At 38.5% G+C, this 21,733-nt stretch overlaps 1 protein-coding gene across 2 annotated transcripts in view; it reads left to right on the top strand.

The window, feature by feature from the left end:
- The window catches only part of ST6GALNAC3 (ST6 N-acetylgalactosaminide alpha-2,6-sialyltransferase 3), a 213,547-nt gene that overhangs the window by 95,032 nt on the left and 96,782 nt on the right, over positions 1 to 21,733 (top strand). For both annotated transcript variants that reach the window (XM_005423090.2, XM_031058662.1), the window contains exon 2: positions 1,346 to 1,540. In XM_005423090.2, coding sequence (XP_005423147.1) covers positions 1,346 to 1,540 — 195 coding nt within the window. The remainder of the gene's footprint in view (positions 1 to 1,345; positions 1,541 to 21,733) is intronic.

Here is a 21,733-nt window from a genome sequence, read left to right as displayed (position 1 = left end):
CAATTTGCTGTGGGCTCATTGTGATTCTCACTGTTGTGCAAGGACAGATTAATCTTACCTGGTTGCAAGGAGAGCTTGCCTTTACCATGGCATCACGTGTGATCTTACTGCCATCATGTAAAATAAGTGGTGTTAAATGTGTTCTCTGCTGGTTAGTTGGGAGTTAGCTGGTAGATGGGAATTGGGGTGATCAGATTCTGTCATCCAGCATTAAGTGTTATGATACACTTATGTACAGGCCCTTAGGCAAATGATTTTTTTTTTTCCCTGTATTTTCTGTAAATGTTACTGTTTACAATGATAGAATTACCTTCAGTAGAGTAATTAAACTGTGGCAAATTAGGTAAAACTAGAATGCAATTAAAGTACAGTAAAAACACGTGTAAATGATAATTGTTTCATTCCCACAGGGGAAATGTGAAAATAATCTTTTTGATAGAGTATCATATCTAGAATCTTTACACATGCCAACCGACATGACTGTCCTTAAGTAATTTGTCTAGAAGTAATTGACTGCAGTATTTAAAAAAATAGCTAAAAACAAGGAGAGCATCCTACTTTCTCATAAGTTTTTCACCTTCAAACTGGGGAGTTACCCAGGGAAAAAGTTGTGATCTTTCTGGGATTACATTCAATGATTCACAATTCAGTGTTTACATTCCAACTGACTGGATGAGCTAGAGGTGGAAGGGGAGGACTAATTACAGGCTTCAGATTGGTTGAATTATTAACAATGGAGATCATCTTGTCCAAAATAATGCCTCACTTGGTAAATTCATGAACCTGGAATAAGGCAGAATGTGGTGCTGACTTCACTAACAATTTATTCTAAAGTATTTAAAGTTAGAGCATGAATTCTGCTGCATGGAATAATCTGTAGGGATGGTAATCTTTCCAGTAAACTTTGTGTTTAAAATGCCATCACTGCAGATGGCATTTTCCTTTCGTGTGTTGTCATCTCTAGAAGACGGATGATTTTGAGTGAAGACTTTGGTGTAGATGTTTACATAAAATCTTTATTCCAAATGCAAATAAAATTTAAAGTTGATAGATGTTTTTTGAACCTTAAAAAAAAGTTTGGTGTTTTTTTTGTGGGAAAACAGACTCATTTGCAGCCAGTTCTAAAAGAAACTCTGCAAACCTCTGAAATGCAAATTTATTGAAATAAAACAATCCAGTCACCTGTCTCCTTGTGCTCCTGCAGCAAGGTGACTACCAGAGGAATAATTTCACATAAAGCTTTCTCAAGTGTTTTTCCTTCATCCTCCAGTTGAAGATATGTATTTTTTTATTAAAACTGACTCTCAATTTTAATAATTTATTTCCTTTCTTCTTTTCATTACAGAGAAAGTCCATTGTTGCTGTGAGTTTCATTGCAGCATTCCTCTGTCTGATCATCGTTCGCCTCACAAATGAAGTAACTTTCCCTTTGATCCTAAACTGCTTTGGACAAACCAGAGTCAAGTGGATCCCTTTTTCTAATGGCCAAAGGCAGCCTCTGAAAACTCATTATGGATATATAAATGTAAAAACACAAGAGGTAAGACCTGGTTCTAACAGCCTGGCCAAATGGACCAGTAGATTTCTTTTCCTCTGACCCCATCTAATGCTTTTTTACAACCTGCCTGGTGCAAAAACTGAACAAGGCTGTTTCTGAACAAAGTGGCTATTTTACAAGTCTCCTACCACTTAAATGACCTTTGAAATTTTTAAAATTTCTGTCATGTCTGCAGTGGAGAGAGCAATGAACTGACCTCAAAATCACCCTTATTGAGTGAAACCTTGTTTATACAAACAAGAAAATCTTTCAGATTAATTTCAATCCTTCAATCTCTCTAATGCAAAAGGGAATTTTCTTGTGTTTGTTGTAGTAAGGTCCTAAAAATGTTTCATTTTGCCTGGGCTTCCCTAAGAAGAAATAGTTCATTTTTGTTTGTATGGGCATGAAAGAGGAAAAGGGAGTGATATGTGAAATGAGAATATGTGAGTCTAGTGAATGTATAAAGCTAGAGGTTTACTGGATTTTTCTGGAAGTAGTGCATTAATACTTGATAGCTATTTCAAAACTAGATATGTATTTGAATTCTGTACTTTAAAACTCACTGATGTGTATCTGCTTTGCAAAATACTTGCTGTGTGATAAAAATACTTGTCTGATGAAATTAGGTTTTACAGGGACTCCTGCTTTAAAGTGTCTTAGTTGTCAAAATTTCTAGCGCCACTGTTGGGTTGTGGTGGTGGTGGTGCATTTTCTTCAGACTTTTCCTCTCTCTTTGCAATATTTGTAAAATGGAATCTTTCAAAATAAGGCAAGATAAAAATTGAGCTCTTTCTATAGTTTGTAATCAGTTCTGGTACTGTCAGTCATGAGAAATGCTATCAGACTTCCATTAACTGCTAGGGGTTTTTTCCCTATAAAATTACAGTTATTAATGAGTGAAATTCATTCACATAACAGCTTTACAGAGAATGAAAATACTTCACCACTTTGTTATATTTAGTCCTGTAAGTGTATTGGAATAGTTAGTTATTATCCTACCTTTAGTGGGTTAAATGTGGAACTCAGGATGAGAGAGAGGCGGTTTTTAGGAGGCAGCTCCTTTTAAACATATGTAGCTTTTAATCATTGCTCCTGTAAGATGTAGCACTATTTTGGAGGCCAAAGTACATTATCTATAAAACAAAAAAAGGACAAGAACCTGAAAGGAGAACTGTTCAGATGTGAATGGTAGTCCCAGTGAAAGGAATGGGAGGTGCTGTTGAGCTCAGAGGGGCCAAGGCTTCACCCAACATCTTCATCCCTCAGGAATGGGAGGGCAGCCTGTTCTCCTTGTCCCTGGGTTGCTGCCAAAGTGGCAGGCGTGGAATCTGAACGAGGCAAAGCTGCCATGGTCACTGGATCGCTATCAGTCTGAACTGATAACTGGGGAGGAGAGGAGCATGCTGATCCATTTTTATTCACCATTGACTTCATCAGAGGTTAGAAGTAGTTTGTGAGGGCCTTAATTCATTCTTAAATTTGATAACATGCTTGGAAGTTCTAACAGTAAATGGAAATGAATGTCCTGAAAGCTGGTGACCGGTAGTGATTTGTAACACATTTGTCTCAATTTGGCTTGGGTCATGAAGGACTCCTTAAACTTAGTAATTTTAGTTGTTTTCCCTGTTGTATTTGCAGATTGCATTAATATTTGCTAATTAAAATGATAATGAAGAACCTGAACATGGTTTGCTTATTGTAAATGCACTTTTGACTTAATTATTCCCTGTGCAAGGGAACTTTTGTTGTGATGCTTATGTGAAAAGCTTTCACATAGCTCATGTTCCTAACTCACACTCACAGCTTTCTCAGACTATAATTTTTAGAACACATATTACTTTGTCAAATAAGCATTTGTATACTATTTGTATTAATATAGCCAGAAAATCTCAATTATTAGTTTCTTTATTTCATCAAATACTTTGAATTTCTGCTCATTTCATAAAATTTAGACATTTTCCAGGTTTTTTGTGCTGCTGTGGTATGTAAAATAAGCAGAAAAGTTTGCTCTATGAAACAGGCTAATGCCCCAAACAGATGTGGCCAAGTTTTTGCAAAATGAGACACATGGTGTCTCGTCAAGGACCAAATGGTGTGAGGAAACAGCACCACAATGAATTATCAGAAAATAAAGTGATGGAAGGGAAGATAGGATGGAAGGCTTTCAGAGATGTGAATTTTGGCTTTTTCTTTTCTCTTCTATTGAGGGAATCTTTTTGCAGAATTCTTTGAATGAATTCTTTGTTGAATGTGCTCATATTCTCCTGGAGTGTCCTTTGAATCCAGTCACCCACTGGTATCTCCTGCTGTCTGATAGCACTCCCTCCTGTTCCTCAGCCACTTCTAACATCCTTCTTCTTTTCTTCACATTTGTTCTCTGTTCTCCTTTACCTGTTCCTCTCAGGCTGCACTCCAAGGTCTGGCTGCATGCCAACTCCTTAGTGTACTTAAAAGTGCAAGGTCAACAAAGCAGAGGAAACAGGATAATTTGCCACCAACCCAATCAGTCATCTGAAGTGACAGGAAGCTAGAAAATCTAGAATGAGCTACTTCTATGCCTTTCCTGTCTCTCTATTGCATACTTATGTTCTGAAGAAAAAGGCAAACCAAACTGAAAAAGGCCCAACTCCCCAGTCTTTTCCATAGCAATAAACATTTAAGTTAGGAGGAGCTGGTTTTTTGGGGGGTAGGACTGAGTGGAATGAGACTTGAAAAATCTTATGAGATGATGGAAAAGCAATTACTTGGTTAAAATGGTAGTGTTTAATAATTTGTATTAAAAAAGATCAGGAAATATGATGATGTGAACATTAGTGTTTATCTCAAGTAAAAAACAATGATGTGGCTGTTATTAGGTATGATCAGAATAGTGCTGTAAAGACATTTTTCAAGGGTGTTGTGTATTTGACTTGATGCTGTAGAATTGTGGGATTATTATTTAAAAGTCTGAAAAAAAGATTAAAACTAGATGTATTGGAGTATTTAGTACAAAATGCAAAGAGAGACATAACTTAATCCACAATTAAGGCTGTACATAATACAGGGTTGTTGCTATGGTTTCCTTGATTTGTAGCCATAGCAACAGCTTTGGGAAAACTGTCTTTATGTACAGTAAATATATTAGATTTGAAATACAAATAGATGTGAAGTGTTGTATATACTGGGCCATTATGTCTAGACACATTTTAGTTTCACTTTGGAGACATTCCTGAAATAGGGGATTCTTCACCTAGAAAATTTGCATCCAGAGCCCACCCTCACTCCCCTCCGTAGCAGAAGATCTTGTAGTAGCCTTCCATGATGACATCTCTTTTCCCTTTTCAATATCCACATCCGAGGTGACTCCTTGAGATTTGTAGGAAGCTCTGCTGCTGTTTTGCAATATTGCTGTCTAGCTCAATACATGAATTTTGACCTTTCAGTGAGAAGGAGGTGTATGAACAAGATGACCTTTCTTTCCCTTATTTCCTCCACTTTGTGCCTATGGATTTTTGGTGAGGGGTCCCATGAAATCTGTCTTTAGGAAATGTCATGCCTATCATGTGTTAGTTATTTTTATCCTATTCCTGGTGATTTTTTTTTTCATGGAAAATACTAATTTGGTACAACTCCACGGTGGTTACCCAATTGAAACCTACTGGAATAAACTTCCCCCCCACCCACATCAAGCTGATGTAATGACTCTTTTTGTATATCAAAAATGGGGAAGCAGATAAAAAGAAGCAGGTAGAGAAAATATAACCTTCCTCCTTCTTTCATACCACTCCTACTCTGCAAAGAGTTCTGGCAAAATTAATGAACATCATGTATTTAAATTGCAGCATTATGACATCAATTTAAAATCCATTAGCAGTTTGAAACTTTATGCTAGGCAAGTCTAATAGTGTTCTTGGATATTTGATTGTGCTTCCTGAAAGGTGAATATTGAATACATTTTTACTCTACCGTCAGTATTAAAATAATATAGCATTTTCCTACGTACGTAAAATCTGAAATATAGCTGCAATAACACTTGAAGCATAATTATAAAAGTATATTCAAGTACTGAACAATGATTAAAACTGTTCTTGGAAAAGGGTAAGTTCTGAGATGACCTGAAATCCCTACATTAAACTGCAACTGTGAGATCTAATGGCTTCCTCTGAAATGAATTCTGAGGGAGCAAAGAGCCTTTGTGTCGTGAGCACTGAAGGGTCCTGCATTACAGTGACGAGCGCTAGATAAAAGGAATGTGCTTTGTAGCACTTAAGACTTCTTAAAAATCCTGTCATAACTGAAAAACTCATCAGTACTGTATTGATACTGAATACATTTGGATCATATTATCCCATCCCATTTTGTCCCTAACCTGAACAGGCCTGGGCACAAGCATTAATTGCTCACCACTTGTGGCACACACAGCTACCAACATGTGAGACTGGACTGCCTAGCCTAAATCTGCTTCCTTTTTTTTTCCTTTTTGCCAGAGGTTCTGTAGTAGAACTTGGCTTAAATGAATGCAGGTTTCCACAAATGAAATGCCCCAGATATGAATATTAACAGGAGGCTACAGACCTTTGCCTTGTCGTTTTTATTATTCTTTTGAAAACACAATAAATTAAGTACACTTGAAAATTACTTGAAATTTAGAGGAAAATTAACATAACATGCAGAAATATGGGCTGTGGTGTGGTCTCTGGCTGTAAGATAAGGCACATACGATTTCAACAACAGTAAAACCATAGTTGTCAACGTGTTATAAGTGATCATTAGATGGACCCACACCAACCATGAGACACCACCTTTCTTACAAAACTTGAAAAACTAAATTAAAATATCATAAGGAAAGCAAAGAATGGATTGATGTTTTAATATTAGTTCCTCTCCCAGCATGGGAAGTAAGAAAAATTTTTCAAAAAGACTGAAATTTTATAAGAAATATTATAAAAATGTAAAGCTAGCAACCAGCCTGGGAAGATTTGTTTTGCCTCTGTTAGTAATGGATGAAAATGACACTATGCAGTGTCAGTGGAGAATATTGGAATGCTATTGGAAAACAGCTTTGGGTTTCATCTCAGAAGAGAAGGTACCAGACTATGGACTTGAATGGTGTGTTCAGCTGACTCCAGAGATGCTTGTTTCATATTCTTCTTGGGAAAAACTGTGTCCTAGAGAGGCTAAAAAGCTGCATCAGCCAAAACTCCCTGTGCCAGAAAGTTACTTTAGTATTTAATTTCTGACACATGGATAACTTCTATCTTGTCTTTTCCTTTGGGATCTTGTTCTGTGTTTCAACTTAAGAATTCACAGGATATTTTGGTAGTAAAAGGTCATTTGTTTCATAGTAATTTATCATTTATATCCCTTCTAAGACATGTTCTTTTTTATCACAGTTGCACACTTACTCATTATTTCAGCCTCAGAAATAATTTAATAATAATAGTAATGAAAGTACAACTAAACATGCAGTATCTTCTGGATAGTTTTCTGCTTCCATTTTATAAATTTTCAGGAACAATCTTCTTTGGAAGTATTGCAGAAGGATTAGTTATGTAACACTTTACATGACAATCACATTGCCTGTTAAACTGAGAGACATTCATATGGAGGGTGGATGGTTCCTGTCCCCCCACCCCTGTTGTGCTTCCCAACTGTACCAGAGCTGCCATTCCTGGCTCTGGGAGCCACAGGCACACACTCAGAAACAAAGTTCCTGCCAAGGACTTTAACCACCAAATGAGCAACTCCAGGACCACATCTATTATAGAAATAGATCTCACTAAACAAAGAGACCTTACCAGAATCGTCACTGCCCTCTTCCTCTTTCCAACCCTCTTTTGGCCCGGAAGAGGAGAGAATGATCCAAATAAGCTGCAAGGTCCACTTGAAACCACTCAGGCTGTTATGAACCTACAGGAGAGAAGGGAGCACAGATAATGTGTGTCCTCAGTGGAGCAAATCCTGCCAGCTCAGCCATTTTCCTTCTGTATATATGGAATAAGCTTAGGTTTTTAAAGCTGCCACTACTCTGATGGTGTCTCATGAGGAAAAAGTCAAGTGCCAGGATAAATATATCAAGTATTCTATATAGAGGAATTAAATCTGCTCCACACAGAGCCTCAGTGTGATGAGTCAAGCAGTGCTGCCTGTGTGGCAGCTCTGCTTTAAAAAAAAACAGCTAAGGGACTTGAGAAGAGATTACTATCAGCCAGTGAGCTGTGCCTTCAGAAGTCAATCCCTAAAGAACCTGGGCTGGTAGAAATAAATGTCTACGATGCAGTCATGGGCTGGACTGATCTGTTGAATGGAGCTTATGGGTTATATTGCAGAAGGTCACTGGTCTCAAAGATTTGCCATCCACCTTGGTTATATATAATTTTCAGAGATTTCTTCCACCTTCTGGAGGATTTTTTAATACTGCTGCTGAAGGGTAGGGGTATGGTAGCTAATGTTAGTCCACCTGTTGAGAAGATGCCAGTTGTGTTCTCCATGTGGAGAGTGTAAACAATGTCTCCCCAAAGAGAGACACAGCACATAGAAAATTGACTGGAGATCATCTGGAAAAAAAATCTGAAAAATCTTTTCCAAAGAAAAGCTGACTTTTGCAGTTAGCTAGCTTAATAGGCAAATTTCTGTCAGCAGTGTTTTGTTTTAGTTTGAATGACAGGTGGACTAGAAAACTGAATGGAGTATTCTTTAGAATGATAAAGAAAAGAGCAGAGAGGTTTGGTGTAATGTATTCCTGAGTGAGACCAAACCTCTGGGGAAAATAGGAAAGATGTAATGAACAGGTGAGAGTGAGGCTTGTCAAGGGAATGAAACTGATTTTACTCTGGATGAGAACTTACTTCTGTTACCATGACATGATTTCAGCTTTTTGTCAGTAATAGTTGCCAAATGAAGGATGGGCTGTTTTGCATTGGTGGCAGGTGAGGTGTCTCCTTGGTGTTCCAGTTCATCAGCTGGGAGAGCAGTGCCCTCTCATCCTCCCTGAATATCCTCCCACTACTGCTGTTAAAAAATGAGGATGCCTCCATCAATAGAAGCCCAGTGTCACCCTGCTGAGTTTATACTTGGAGTCCATTTCTCACAGAGATTCATGGTGTCTGTTGCAGCACAGTGTCGCAGTTCTGGATTTGGTGATGGCAGCTGAGGTACACTTTGTACTGGTGTATAAAATACACCACCGAGTAAAGAGAGCCACTAAAAATGGAATTCTGCTCTTATAATCGTTCTTACACAAGGGCTTCCTGCTGGCTATGGCAATCAGTGAGTTCAGCTCTTTGAGCTCCTGCCCAGCACAGCTATTCTGGCAGAGATGCTCAGCACAGGGCTGACCCAGAGCTATTAATACCTCCCTGCCGGGAGCCGCGTGCCAGCCGCGCACGGACGCGTGTGGGTGCACATGTAAACACAGCAGCCAGAACTCGCTCAGGAGGCAGACTCCCAACACTGACAGCCATGCCAATTGCTAGTTAGCTTTAAAGCCACAGCCATCTTCCTTGAAAGCCTTTGCTTTCCAAGTTTGCTCCCATGGCCATCTGTCACAGCCTGCCTTTGGCAGCTTTGGGTTCTGCTGGGAGGCTCTGCGGATTGAGCATAGAGTTCTGTCTTTTGTGTTGTTCTCTGAGTGGGTGGAAAGTTTCATTCACATGAGCCTTTTCTCTTAGGCTTTTTGTTAGATTAAAATGTGAACCCTAAATGCATATTTGAGCTGTTAATCTGTACTATCTGCTCTCAAACCAGGACGGAACAGGTGGAGTGGTATAAGTGCTGCATAGAGAGAAATGAGCTCAGAGACCCTCTTGGAACAGATGCAAATTCTACCAGCAATAATTGCATTTCTTGGGCTAGTTGCTCTTGTCTGGCTGAATACATTAGTCTGTACTACCAAATATGTGTTATTTGGTCTGTAAGAGACCTGTATAAATGTTATATCAAAAACCTAATGCCCATTAATAGCATTACTATGCTGGCAGTGTGTGCGTTTTAGAGCTCTACTTAATAGACTTACAGTATCTGTTACAAGGAGCTACACTTTCTGTGGGTTTAGCTGTAAATATTGTGTACTCATCACAAATAATTTTGTAACTACCTCCAAACCAATAAATTGTATTCCCATCAATGTTGGAAAGTTCATTGCAAATGGTGTCTGTGCAGCTGCACCCTAAAATGAAGACCAATTCAATCTGGGAAGAGATGGGAGGGAGAAAAATGAAGTTCTGTGTTACTTGCAAAATTTCCTTCTTCCATCTTTATTTTTCTGTTTCTCTAATTGATATATTTTCTATATTGAGCTAGTCAGAGATTACAGTAATGTCTCAGTTAGAAAAGCAGTTGGCCCATTAGATGAATAAATACCATGTTAAATGAAAATCCCCAAACAAGCAGAGAAATTACTAGAGTGATTTTGGGATTGTCCTCTTAATAACAACAATTCATTCTCCTTTTTAATCCCTAGCCCCAGGGATGCATATTACTGCCTTTACCTTTTCATACCAGGCAAGTCCTCTTTTCTGCAACTAATAACATCATTTTTGAAGTAGCACTTCTTGAATTTGTCTTTAAGAGTTTCTAGTAGTTATGACCCAGAGTTTTGGATTTGAAATTGATGAAAATGCTACCAGTCTTACATCAATATTCCTCCAGGGGATGGAACCTGCTTTGTTCCCATTAAAGACTAAAAAGAGCGCTCAAAGGTCTTACATTAGTATTACACCACCCAAAGTGCAAGTTGGTTTGGGTTGATTTCCCTGGTTCTAGTTCAGTGATGCTACCACCCTCCCTCCTTTCTGCCTCTTTCAGTGCTGGTACCTACGATTCACATTTGTAAAGAGAAAAATACAATTTCTGGAGTGCATCAAGTTGAAAAAGTGTATTTCTAAGCTTTTACACAGATGCCTTCAGACTCCTATGAAATGGCTGACTGCATGCACAGGACTGACTCCAGAGTAGTTCCAGGACAGTACACTGAAAGCTTAGATCAGCACTGGCAAATATCCTACAGCAGAAATTAAATACCAAGGTGAAGGATAAAGTCTGGCCTTTAGGTAAAAACAATAACCCTGTATTTGATGACATACAGTGTCTTATGGAATTGATCAATGGATGTCAGTTTTGTTCTCGGGTGTTTTGTGTGTAATTAATTTTATTGATTCATCAACATTTTCCAGCTTACAATACAGTTTCTTGTGTCATCTTATTCCTAACATGTAAAAGATTTGTAATGTCAATCCTATTTCCTATTAGCTCTTCCTTTTTAGAGCCAGTTCATGTTGTCCAAAACTGCTGATTTTTCTTCAGCTTCCCCTCCAGTTTGGCTTGCCCTTTACTGCCAAGAATTTATTTCGCTAGATTATCAGATTTCCTCTTCCTCCAAAATATATTACTATTTATGCTTTGAAGGCATAGATTGGAGATTTAGGAGATAAAAGGCTGTTCTTAAGCCACCTACTGCTGCATTCTGCTCAAGGTTTGATTCCTGATGGAGTCAAGATGTGGCCTCAGGATGAATATATTGATCCAGTCTTCCAGTAGCAGGCTTTGGAAGAGCATCTGGAAGTAGGTTTCAAAGCAGAAGAACCTGTGGCAAAGTTGTGTTTCAGGTCAGAGTTCTTTTTAAGTTTCTTTCTAATGTCCTTACTAGAATGACTTCTTTTTCAAATGGAGTGAGCCCAAAAAAAGTTTATTTGAAGCCACATCAGTGTTTCCCAAAGGCTGAGTTTCCAAGGCTGAACCAGCTCTCCGGTAAGAAGCCAGAAAAATGCAATTTTCTCAGACACATAGCAGATGGTGCTTCTTCATTAATTGTCTCCATGGCAGACCTTCAGAAAGTCCCAAAGAAGTGCCTTTGAGGTAGTGGGATCATCCTTTGGGATTCTCCATGCTGGTGCGGTTGCTCTGGACCTGTCCTCTTCATTTCTGCTCCAGCTTGCCCTTGGTGTAGAATGTGCCTTGTCACCATCAGTATCAGTGACAATAGGTGGAGCTGATGACATTATTGTAATGCAAATAATGATGATAAGTGTTGATCTTTTACTCAGAAAGGAGGAGGAACAGGCTGGAACTCTTATGAGCTTGCCTCAATTTCTGTCCTGCTGCTGATGTAGACCAAAGTATTCTTGACTGCTTCAGGATCATCATGTTTGTAAAGGATTCATGTTTATTAAGAACAAGTAACACTTTTTGATCAAGTTACTTGTGCTTGTGTTCAAAAATTGAAATGTTATAGTCATATTGACTGTCATAAAATGATTGTGAATCTACTATCCCAGAGAGATTATCCCTTTTTACCATTGTATTACAGCCAGAACTTTATTGTCAGAACAACAACAAAAATAATCTTTGCACTGCACTAATGCTTCGTTCTGATTGACAAAGGATGAGGCAATCCACGGACTGTGACAGCAGTGCTGGCATGTATTATATAATGATATATAGCAACTTCCATTGGCTGCCATTAATTTCTGCATGAATCCTGTCTGTCTTTGATAAGCACGTGTAACTCCTAATAAATTATTTTGGAGCTGAGCATAAGCATCAAGGAGAAAGGACTTTTGTAGGCATGGGGGCTGGTGATAGCTGAAAATGAAAAGGCAAAACTGATGGATAATTGTAGATGAGAAGTCATTTTCAAGCAATAGACAGGGGTGATATTGTTTCCTGTTTAAAATTAGTTGCCACCTCTGCTGGCTGCAGTGCAAGGTAAGTTCTGCTGTAAAATCTCAATTGTTTGATCATTTGTTATGTATAGGCTGTTGATAATAACATAGGAACCAGCTCCCTCCACTTGCACTTAAATGGCTTGCTCCCATTCTTGTGAGTGTTATCCACTCCTCATTTCCTGGGGAAGAAATGGCCCTCTGTGAGGCTGTTTATCTGAATAGTGCAGAAATAATTTTCTGCAAATATAACTATTACCATAACAGAACCCTTAAAAAAAATTACAGTGACACTCTGAGTTTTCTGAGATTAGTGTCTTCCTCTAAGGTCTCTATTTCCTCTCGTATTACTTCCAGTCCTGTTCACTGAAACTACAATGCTTGACTGCCACAAATAGCATGAATAATGCATACATTTTTCTGCTAGTTTCAGTGTGTGCTAAATAGTTTCATATACAAAAAATAAAATCTAGAGCTGACAGAAGCCAATTGGCCACTCATCATCCTGCTAGTACGTGACTGACCCACATTCCACGTTATCTCAGGTTTTGACCTGCCTGTTGCTATAATTGCAATTCTTGGGCCTTTACCCACACCCCTTAGAAGATCATGTGGTACCACTTGAGTATTTTCGGAGATTGAGATATGGCAAATATTACAGCTGTCTGTATCTCTTTATTTCCTGTTTCTTTAAAGATCTTAGGTGTTTCTAGTTCTTATTCTCTTTTTTCTTCCAGTGTGTATGGACACTTGCAGTTTCACTTTTCTCACCATGTTATCAAGCAAAATGCTCCTTTATTTTTCCTAAATCATCCATGGAAAAAGCCCACTTTTTCCTCACTTCTTGGTGTTCAGTTTCCTACAACTCACTATGGGATTGTCCTGTAATGGAAGACAGGAGATGACATAACATGGTCCCTCTGTTTCTAGATATCAAATTACCTTGGATTTATTTTTCCTAACATGTCTTGGATCTTTTTCCATGAGATGAATCTCTTCATTGTTTTCCAAGGTGATGCCTACCGTAACTTCCCTCATGCTTGTGCACTTTCTGCAAACACCATTTTTTTCTCCTGAAGATTGTTTGTAAAAATAAGGCAGATTTAGCAAGGAAAAGATCACAAATATGGTGTTGTATGAGGCCAATTAAAAAAGGTATAGCAATAAAAGGCAAAGTGATTTTTTTGTTGGTTGGTTTGTGGTTTGTTGGGGTTTTCCTCCTTAGTTTGTTTTAGTCCTTATCAGAAATCTTATAGTGTTTTAAGTTATTCTTGAAAATGAGATTTTTGGTCATAATTTTTCCCATTCAGTTTGTAGTAGTGTTCTTGCAGTTTAAATGCCCTTTTTCATCAGAGGAGCAGTTTTCATAATGGAATAACAGGATGGATCTGTTAAGAAATTAGAGTTTCATTTTATGTTCAGAACACTTGATTTGTATATACATTTGTATTTCTTGTACATTCAGATTAATTGTTCAATTATCTAGGAAGCTGTATTCTGAATTCCTGAAAATCTGTCTTTTTATCAGTCTTTAATAAATGGAAGAATGCATCTAGTAATTTCCCTTCACTCACTAAGCATGTAATTTTTCTTTGAAAAATCTAGTTTGTCTGGCAAGATCTTTATAAACATAAATATAATTTTAGCAACTACATATCACTAAGAGGCATTTCTTGTTATATGTGTGAGTAGATATTATTGCATAATACATCTTAAAATCTGTTTGAAGTTTTAAATTGCTAGAGGATTCATGAATGTAGGTTTTTTTGTTTCTTTCCAATATGAGTATCTATCTCTCTATACAACCATTAGTTATTTCTAGATGCAGCGAAGTATTTATCTACCTAAGGATGTCCAAGAGTTCTTCTACTGTTTTATATTTGAAATAGCATCATTTTTAAAAGTGTTCAGCGCAGAGGCAGCGTCTGTTATTTAATGATTGTGGTGATTTGAGAGGGGAAGGGTGTTTCTTGGTTGCATGGTTAGGTTTGCTCCCAGTACCACTTGAAGTGAAACCTCAGGTTTTCATGCTTTGTGGAACCTGTGTGTGCGTCTGCAAGATTCCTTTCCTGTTAAATATTGGCAGGTTCACTGCCCAAATCCTGTCAGCCTTTGCAAAGCGCAGCTCACAGCTCCATGCAATGGCTGTAAGAGCAGGGGAGACTGAACGAGGTGAGGAAACATCTGCATAAATTCAGCACATCAGCTTACCCAGCCCTGTGCTCAGAGGCATTTAAAGCCCCATCTTTTGCCTCTCCATAACAGAACAGGACATGGTAATCTGTAATATTTTCAGCTGTACTATAGGTTGTATTGTGAAAGGATGCCCAGTTTATTTGTGCAGCAGAAAATGGACTTGACATGAGCTTTGGTCCATAGGTAATAGGTTCTTGAAGGCTCTGAGTGTTTCTTTCAGCAAAATGCTAATCTGGTAAATTGGTACATTTAACAGTCATCTGGAAATGCACCCTTTTGTGTAATATGTAGTTGATTGTAACAATTATGGATGCTATTTAATGGTGCCATCCTTAAGCTTTCCAGTGTGATACTACCTAGAGAATTTGTTACTGATGAAATCATTATAGTGTTATAGAAATGAAATAGGTTGCTGCTGAAATTACCCTCAAAATCTAATTGTAACTTCACTGGAATTTTTCCCATGATGGATATTAAGTATATGTGTATTTTTTATTTTTATAGAAGAAGCAATTTTATTTGTGTGCTTAATTTTATTCCACTACCTACTATGTATATTTTACATTTTCCTTCTCATTTCCAGTTGTGGTCAAACACAACTTTAGTCCAATTTGGTTTTTATCTGATATTCTTTTATTTTTATTTCGCCTGTCACATGAATGAATAAAGCAACATATTTCCTTTCTTGAGACTTCCCTAGGATTTCTCAAGTTAATACAATGAAGAGCTCTGTTTTATTAATACCTGAAATGATGCAAGTCCTCTCAGGTTCCTTATGAGGGCTTTCTTGTAAAGAAAAACATACTTTATAATTTCTGGCCTTCAAACCAGTTCAGATTCTTTTTTTAAATTATTTTTTAATCAAATCTCTTGTTGTACCCAAAGTTTGCTTTCTAGGCTTATCTTTGTTTCAGACGGTGTACAATTTAAAAACAAAACAAAGAAGAGAAATCTTCTCACTTGTTTGTAGTCCATGAGCAATAGTCCAAGATGAAATCCTTGATCACAGAGGGAGGTTTCAGCGACTGCCCAGGTTCCCAGGCACGGCAGCCCTGCTCCCTTGACACTCTTAGGTTATCTCTGTGCTGTTCTAGCTCTTACTCAAAGATGTGATATTTCACTGCCTTCAGAGCAACGGCCTTACATTCATCAGCAGTTGTGCCATTCTTTCTTTCTGCTCTTGATCTTACAATACAGATGAAAAGCTACCCATGTCTGTTCATCAGATTCTGTCCCTGTAGTCACACAAAGCTGGGACACAGAGTGGGTAGATGGCCACCAGCCACCACTTTTGTCATCAGCCACAGAATCCACTTGACTGCTCAGAGAAAAGGGGTGCATAAAGAGCTTTTACTTCCCATGCTCATGCTTCTTGCATTTCCCCCCTCTTCCTAAAGCAGCAGACTGACTGAAATATATCTAGTTTGGTAATTATTGTTGCAAATTTTCCATCAGAAAACTGGAGATTCAGGAACCCAAGGTTCTAAACATGTACAAGATATGCCCCATCTGTACGAAATGTAATCATGTGTATTTGACCTCTGTGCTCTCATTGTTCTTAGAAGCAGGCTGCCCTTTCTCCTAAACAAAGAAAGCTTTGCAGAGTAAGGAGGGAAATATCGTTGGCCTGGTCTCGATAGCCCCATGGATTTCTATTATTTTGCTTAACAATTCCTCCCAAAGATTCTCAGATACCCAAAGCTGTTTGTTAGAAGCAAACATTTCTTAAAGCCATTGTGCTTATGTCCTACTGTTGAGAAAAATGCCATGGAGCTGTTACCTTTCACCCAGGTGGTCCCCAGTGATGGGCAGCAGTGACCTTGCTCTGGTGTCTCTGCATGCAGGCAGCTCGAGCTGTGCAGAGAATCCCCCAAACCTCTGCTGCAGTGTCAGCGTTGGACACAAGCCCATGTCTCAGTCAGGGATGTGAATCCCTCCCTGACCTTCCAGTGGAGAGGCAATAGTGCTGCCAGCTGTGTTATGCTGACAGGCAAAGGACTTGTTTTTGAGATTCAGAAGTGAAGAAATTTGGCTTAACACAGCACAGAGTTCTAACTGTTGAAAAAATGTAGCAATAAACCCCAGACAGTCTTCAGTTTCCAAATTATTTTGTTTTCCAGGTTGCTGGGAGTAATTTGCTTCATTAATGCAGTTCTGCAGCATGAGCTATTTAAATTTTATCCCAGAATGAGTTCTTTTAGCTGAACAAAAACCTTTTGAAAAAGCTGATTTATGTCACAGTCACAGCTTTAAATAGAGCAATTCTGGTTCAGTGGTGAAGCGTTGGGGTCAAGGTCCGTGGTGTGCCTGTTCTGAGTGCTGTGCATGGATTTGCATGCACACAGCTTACATTAGCACTAACACAATTTGTGCACGTGGCCCCTGAGCAGCAGTTTAGGAAAGTAGCCCTCAATAGAGAGGATATTTACAGCACTGCAGCTCATGTTGGGAAATATGAACAGCTGTGCTCCAAACAGAAAACACACATCTGAAGTAAGACAAGCATACTGAAAATGATGTCCTGGCAGTTAACGTTTTTATTTATACACACTGCTAGGCAAAACTGAAAGGAAATATCGTTCTTTCAGGATTCGTATGTTTTCCAGAGCTAATAGGAGAAAACACCTGTCATCAGAAAAGATTTTTGCTGATTATAATTTCTTTTCTTGTTGCGTTTCCTGTAAGCATTGGTATAAAAGAAATACAATTAATAAGTAAATGCTATGTCACTTGCTAATTATGTTTTACTAGCACTGCGATGGCCTCTCTATACTTTGAATACTCAGTTGAAATCATTCCTCTAGAACATGTATTTGCATAGGGTTTTAGATTTAAATATTTTGAATTTTCAATTCTAATATCTCAGCACCTGCTGTGCACAGAAAGTGAACACCTGAGAAAGGCATTATCCATCATGCTGTTATGGGAACTTTGTATTTACTTGCATAATGTCTAGAGCTATCTGGTAGCTAAATCCATGGCAAGTTAAGAGGACTTTGCAAAAAGAAGTTTTAATTAATTTTGAATTTGACTGATGGAGCACATGCCAATACCTGAGATTTCCCCTGCTGGGCTTCCCTGGAATTGATGTGCCTGCCTGTTCTCCAGTCCCTGCAGGGTTGGAGGCCTCCTTCCGCTGATCCCCGTGTCCAGGGAGCAAACAGGGCTCTAGCAGGAGGCATGGTAATTCTCTGCATGGACCATGCTGAATACTTCCCCCTCACAAACAGCATTACCTGTGGAGAGGCTTTCCTTCAATAACACTTACATAGCAAAGCAGTTCTGTTTTGCAGATGTGGGACCTTGAGGTTGTCATTTAACTGAGACGTGGAGCAGGTCAGGAGCAGGACAGATCACAGCTCAGGGCTCCTGAGTCCAAAACTCCAGACTTTTATTTTGCCTTGCTTCTGGGGTGGTGGGCTTGTATGTCCAGGGAATAATTTGTATTGCCAAATGGAAAACTGGTGGGTGAAAGACAAAAAAAGCAGTTTAGAACACAGTCTTGATAAATACTACTTAATTAGTTTACATAAGGAATTTTGGAACATAACTATCTGTTCATAACAGACAAAAATTTTGGATGCTTCTTTAATATGAATATTTTATTTCTTAATGACATATTAGTTGGTCAGGGGGAAATATTTTCACTAGACATAGTTGGAAAAATATTTTCCCAATAACAATTATGGCATTATAATTACAAAGGAAAAATAGTGTGGCTACTGAAGTACAGAGTGGTGTTCTGCTGCTGCCATTACTGCTGTGTTAATTCAGCTGACTGAAATCTGTGTGGAGAATAGGCAGGTTCCGGCCCTGCTGGACAATACAGGTGTCACTCTCATGCTCAGGACAGATTCTTGGCTTTTTTAATATCCTTTTGTACATTTGAGGTTGACATAATACTCATAGGGTTGCAAAGTCAAGGTTCAGGAACTGGGGAATGCCATAAATAAAATCACTTGTCCACTTTTGATTCAGAATTCTTTGATGTATTCATGGGTCTGCAGAGTGGGATAACTTCAGCCTCATTCATTGTCCAGATTTTACCTTTTTTGGTGCTGGGTGGAAATGTTTAAAGAAGTTGCTAGGACTACTGCCTCATTTGCTGAAGAAATGAGAATGTGTGAAGGAGTTGGGACACTACAGGAATGGACGGCAAGGCTGTCACAGTCAACTGTTAATGCCGACTGCTGTATTTTATTCTTGCCTCTGTTACAGAATTTCCTTGTGATTCCAATCTAATCAAGCCATGTTTTTACTAATTGTGTGTGTTTACTTTCTGAATGCTTAGTTTGAGACCCTTGGGTCTGATTTATGAAGCACGGAGATAGCTCAAGTCAATGAAAACTATTTCAACATATAAATTACCAAAGAATTCTAATTACTCCAGGTTCTGTATGCCAGTGAGTGTATTCTTCCTAATTTAAATTATAACTTTCACTTAAATTTCTCAGACCTCTTTAGTTGAAGAGGGCTAATACAATTGTTTCCTGTCTCTCTTTAGAATGGTGTTTGAGAAGGGAGGAGCTACTGTGAATACAGAATGACAGCCCAGGCAGAAATTAATAAGTCTCAGAGCAGGGTGTGAATAATGTTCAATAAATGAGGCATGGGGACACATTGACTAATAACAAGAAAACAAAGGCATTGAGTAGCTGCTCATTATGTCAGTCAGTGCAGGCAGGGGTCCAGTGGAAAAAATAGTAGGTGGTCGGGTAATTAAAGATGGTATCATAGTGCATGCACACAAGGTTGCCCAATTAGGGCTGCACAGCAGCTCTAATTCTGACACTTCCCTAAATTTTCAGTGCTTGATTTTACACATTTAATGTTCCCTAGCATATTTTTGGTGTATTTACATATATACACTCCCCCATTGCCTCCTTCATTGCCAAACTGTTAATTAGGTAGAACTACTGAGAAATGCAGTTGGATAAACAGGGCTTTGCAATGAACCTTGGATATCATGCTGCAGAGCAGGAAACCTCAGGCTGCCAGAGCTTTGAAGGGTTCACATCAGTGGTAATGAATTTGTTTTCTTTGCTTAATTATTTTTAGGAAGTTATGTTCTCAGTGCAGTCTGGTTTTTACTCACCATGTTATGTTATTTCTAGGCCTTGATGGCTGATGATGGTCTGGATGAAGCAACTTTTAATGAGATGTGTGTTCTTAAGACTCTTCTCCTGTGGGTGTGAGTAGTCTTTAGCTATGGCCCTCATTTAAAACATTAATTTTATTTCACCCACGTCTTTTGGAAACTTGTGAACTGCAGTTAGATACTTTGGTTTACAAGTGCAGCTTTCTACTTGGCATTACCTGCCTGTATGATGTGGAACTTTTCAGAATATCACAGAAGAACAATAAAAACAGAAGTAAAAAAACCAAGAGACTGAGAAGGGAGAATTGAGGGACAGGAAAGTAAATAAGCTTTATTGAGACTTTTTGTCTTGTGCATGCAAATGAATTATTTCCATGCTGCAGTGATGCTGTTCTGCTGAGCTGTTGCCCCACAATTGCACTGTAAGTGCTTTACCTGATGTGGGACTCCAACATTCTGAAATTTGGCCTCACTTGAGTATGAATATGGCCAAGGGTTGAGCAAGGGCCATGTTCCCTGTGCATCCTGGCTGAGGGGAGATGCCTGGATGTCTCAGCTGATGCTGTCACACACCAGGTCCCCTTACCCCCCTGACTGAGCACAGGGGCAAAAGGAGGGGCGGGGGGTGAGTGAGAGCCTCCTTTGCCAGCCTCCATTCCTGAAGGCAGCTCCTTTGCACCAGTGCCTGTCCACCTGCATGGGCTGTCCCTGACAACTTGCAGAGTTAAAGCAGCCTTGTTTCCTGGTAAAACTAAATTCTTACATTTCTGCTCATGCTGGATCTACCAAAGGGACTGCTGGTATTGTTGGGTAATCTTCAGCATTAGTAATAGCATCAAAATACAAACCCAGGTGATAGATTCAGGATTAGAAAGCCTGAAAAGCTGAGCCTTTTTTCACCTTGCCCTGTATAGATACTCATAACTCAATTAATTTCTTTCCCTTTTCTAAGATTTTACCTGAAGTCAAAAGGTGTCATTATGGTGAAAAGAAATCACAAATAAAGGTGTCTACATTATGTGTCAAGCTATGCTGACATCACCTTTAAAGCACTGTTTGTGTTTTTTTTCAGAACCAGTTCTTGGACTTAGAGTCAAATGTGCTATAATTAAACATTGATTCACAGGAATGAAGGATTTTTTTTCTGCTTCAAGGAAATGGATTTTAGGCAAGTAATGGAACAAAGGAAGCATAGTGTAACTTTGGTTTTATGTCAGAAAATAAGCTGCAAGTGACCTTTTACTTGCACCTAGAACTTAATATTTATTTTAGTTTTCCACAAGTATTGTCTTTAGTTGTATCTTTTTCTTTTGATTGTTTAGCATACAGGAATTCTGGCCTTTCACAAAATATCTAAAGCTGCAGTGAAAATAGATGGCTGACTCTGAAATTATGTTTACTCTTTTATTGCAGTTTTCATATCAATTTTACCAGACTTTTACCAAGCTTTCTATTCTTATAAATCTTTTTCTTTTAGAAACTGTATGGAAATAGTTTGGCAATGAATTACATTATAGCATAGCCTCATATTGTGAAGCCTTTTGGCACATTTTCTTGAGACTTAGGTTGGTATGGCTCTGAGAGTAATGGCATTTATGTAAACTACAAAAATTTTTCAGAACCATTTGAGCTCCCTGGCTGAATGTTGTGACTCATATTTTCTAGTTAAGGATTCGTAGAGTCACATTTTCCTGTCATATGAATTAAAATCAGAAGCACAGAGAACACAGAGAGTCAGATGATAACAAACAAGGATGATCCAGCCCAGTACTTATCCAGAATTTACAACATAATCTGCTGCTACACTTAGGATTCTTCAAGAAGCTGGTCTTGTAGTGTCCAAATGCTCCTGCCTTACATTGTTTAAAACTCACTGTCTTGGATGGACTAGTAGCATTTAAGTGCTTAGACAGACAGAAATGACCCATGTGAAATCTTTATTTCTCTCTGATACTTGTTTAGCAAAAAACCTCAGCTCATGCTTAGCCCCAGAAATATTTAACGGGGGCCTCATCCCAAACCAGATAAAAGCATTGATTTTTTTCATGTGTTTTGGAATGGATCCCAAAGCATTTAAGTACATGCTAAATTCTGTATTGGCTGAATTACTAAAAATTTGTAATAGATAAAAATTTGAACGGGGGGTAGTCAATGCATGTACACTGAAGGCTGTGAGGTTAGGAGACATTTACACTACATGAATATTCCCTGAATTCTCTTTCCTTTTTTCTTTCTTTTTTTTAACAATTTGCTTCTATC

Source organism: Geospiza fortis, unplaced genomic scaffold, assembly GCF_000277835.1.
Source record: "Geospiza fortis unplaced genomic scaffold, GeoFor_1.0 scaffold333, whole genome shotgun sequence".
Lineage (NCBI taxonomy): Eukaryota > Metazoa > Chordata > Aves > Passeriformes > Thraupidae > Geospiza > Geospiza fortis.
Note: the sequence above shows the minus strand (reverse complement) of the source record. Positions and strands in the feature narration are given on the sequence as shown.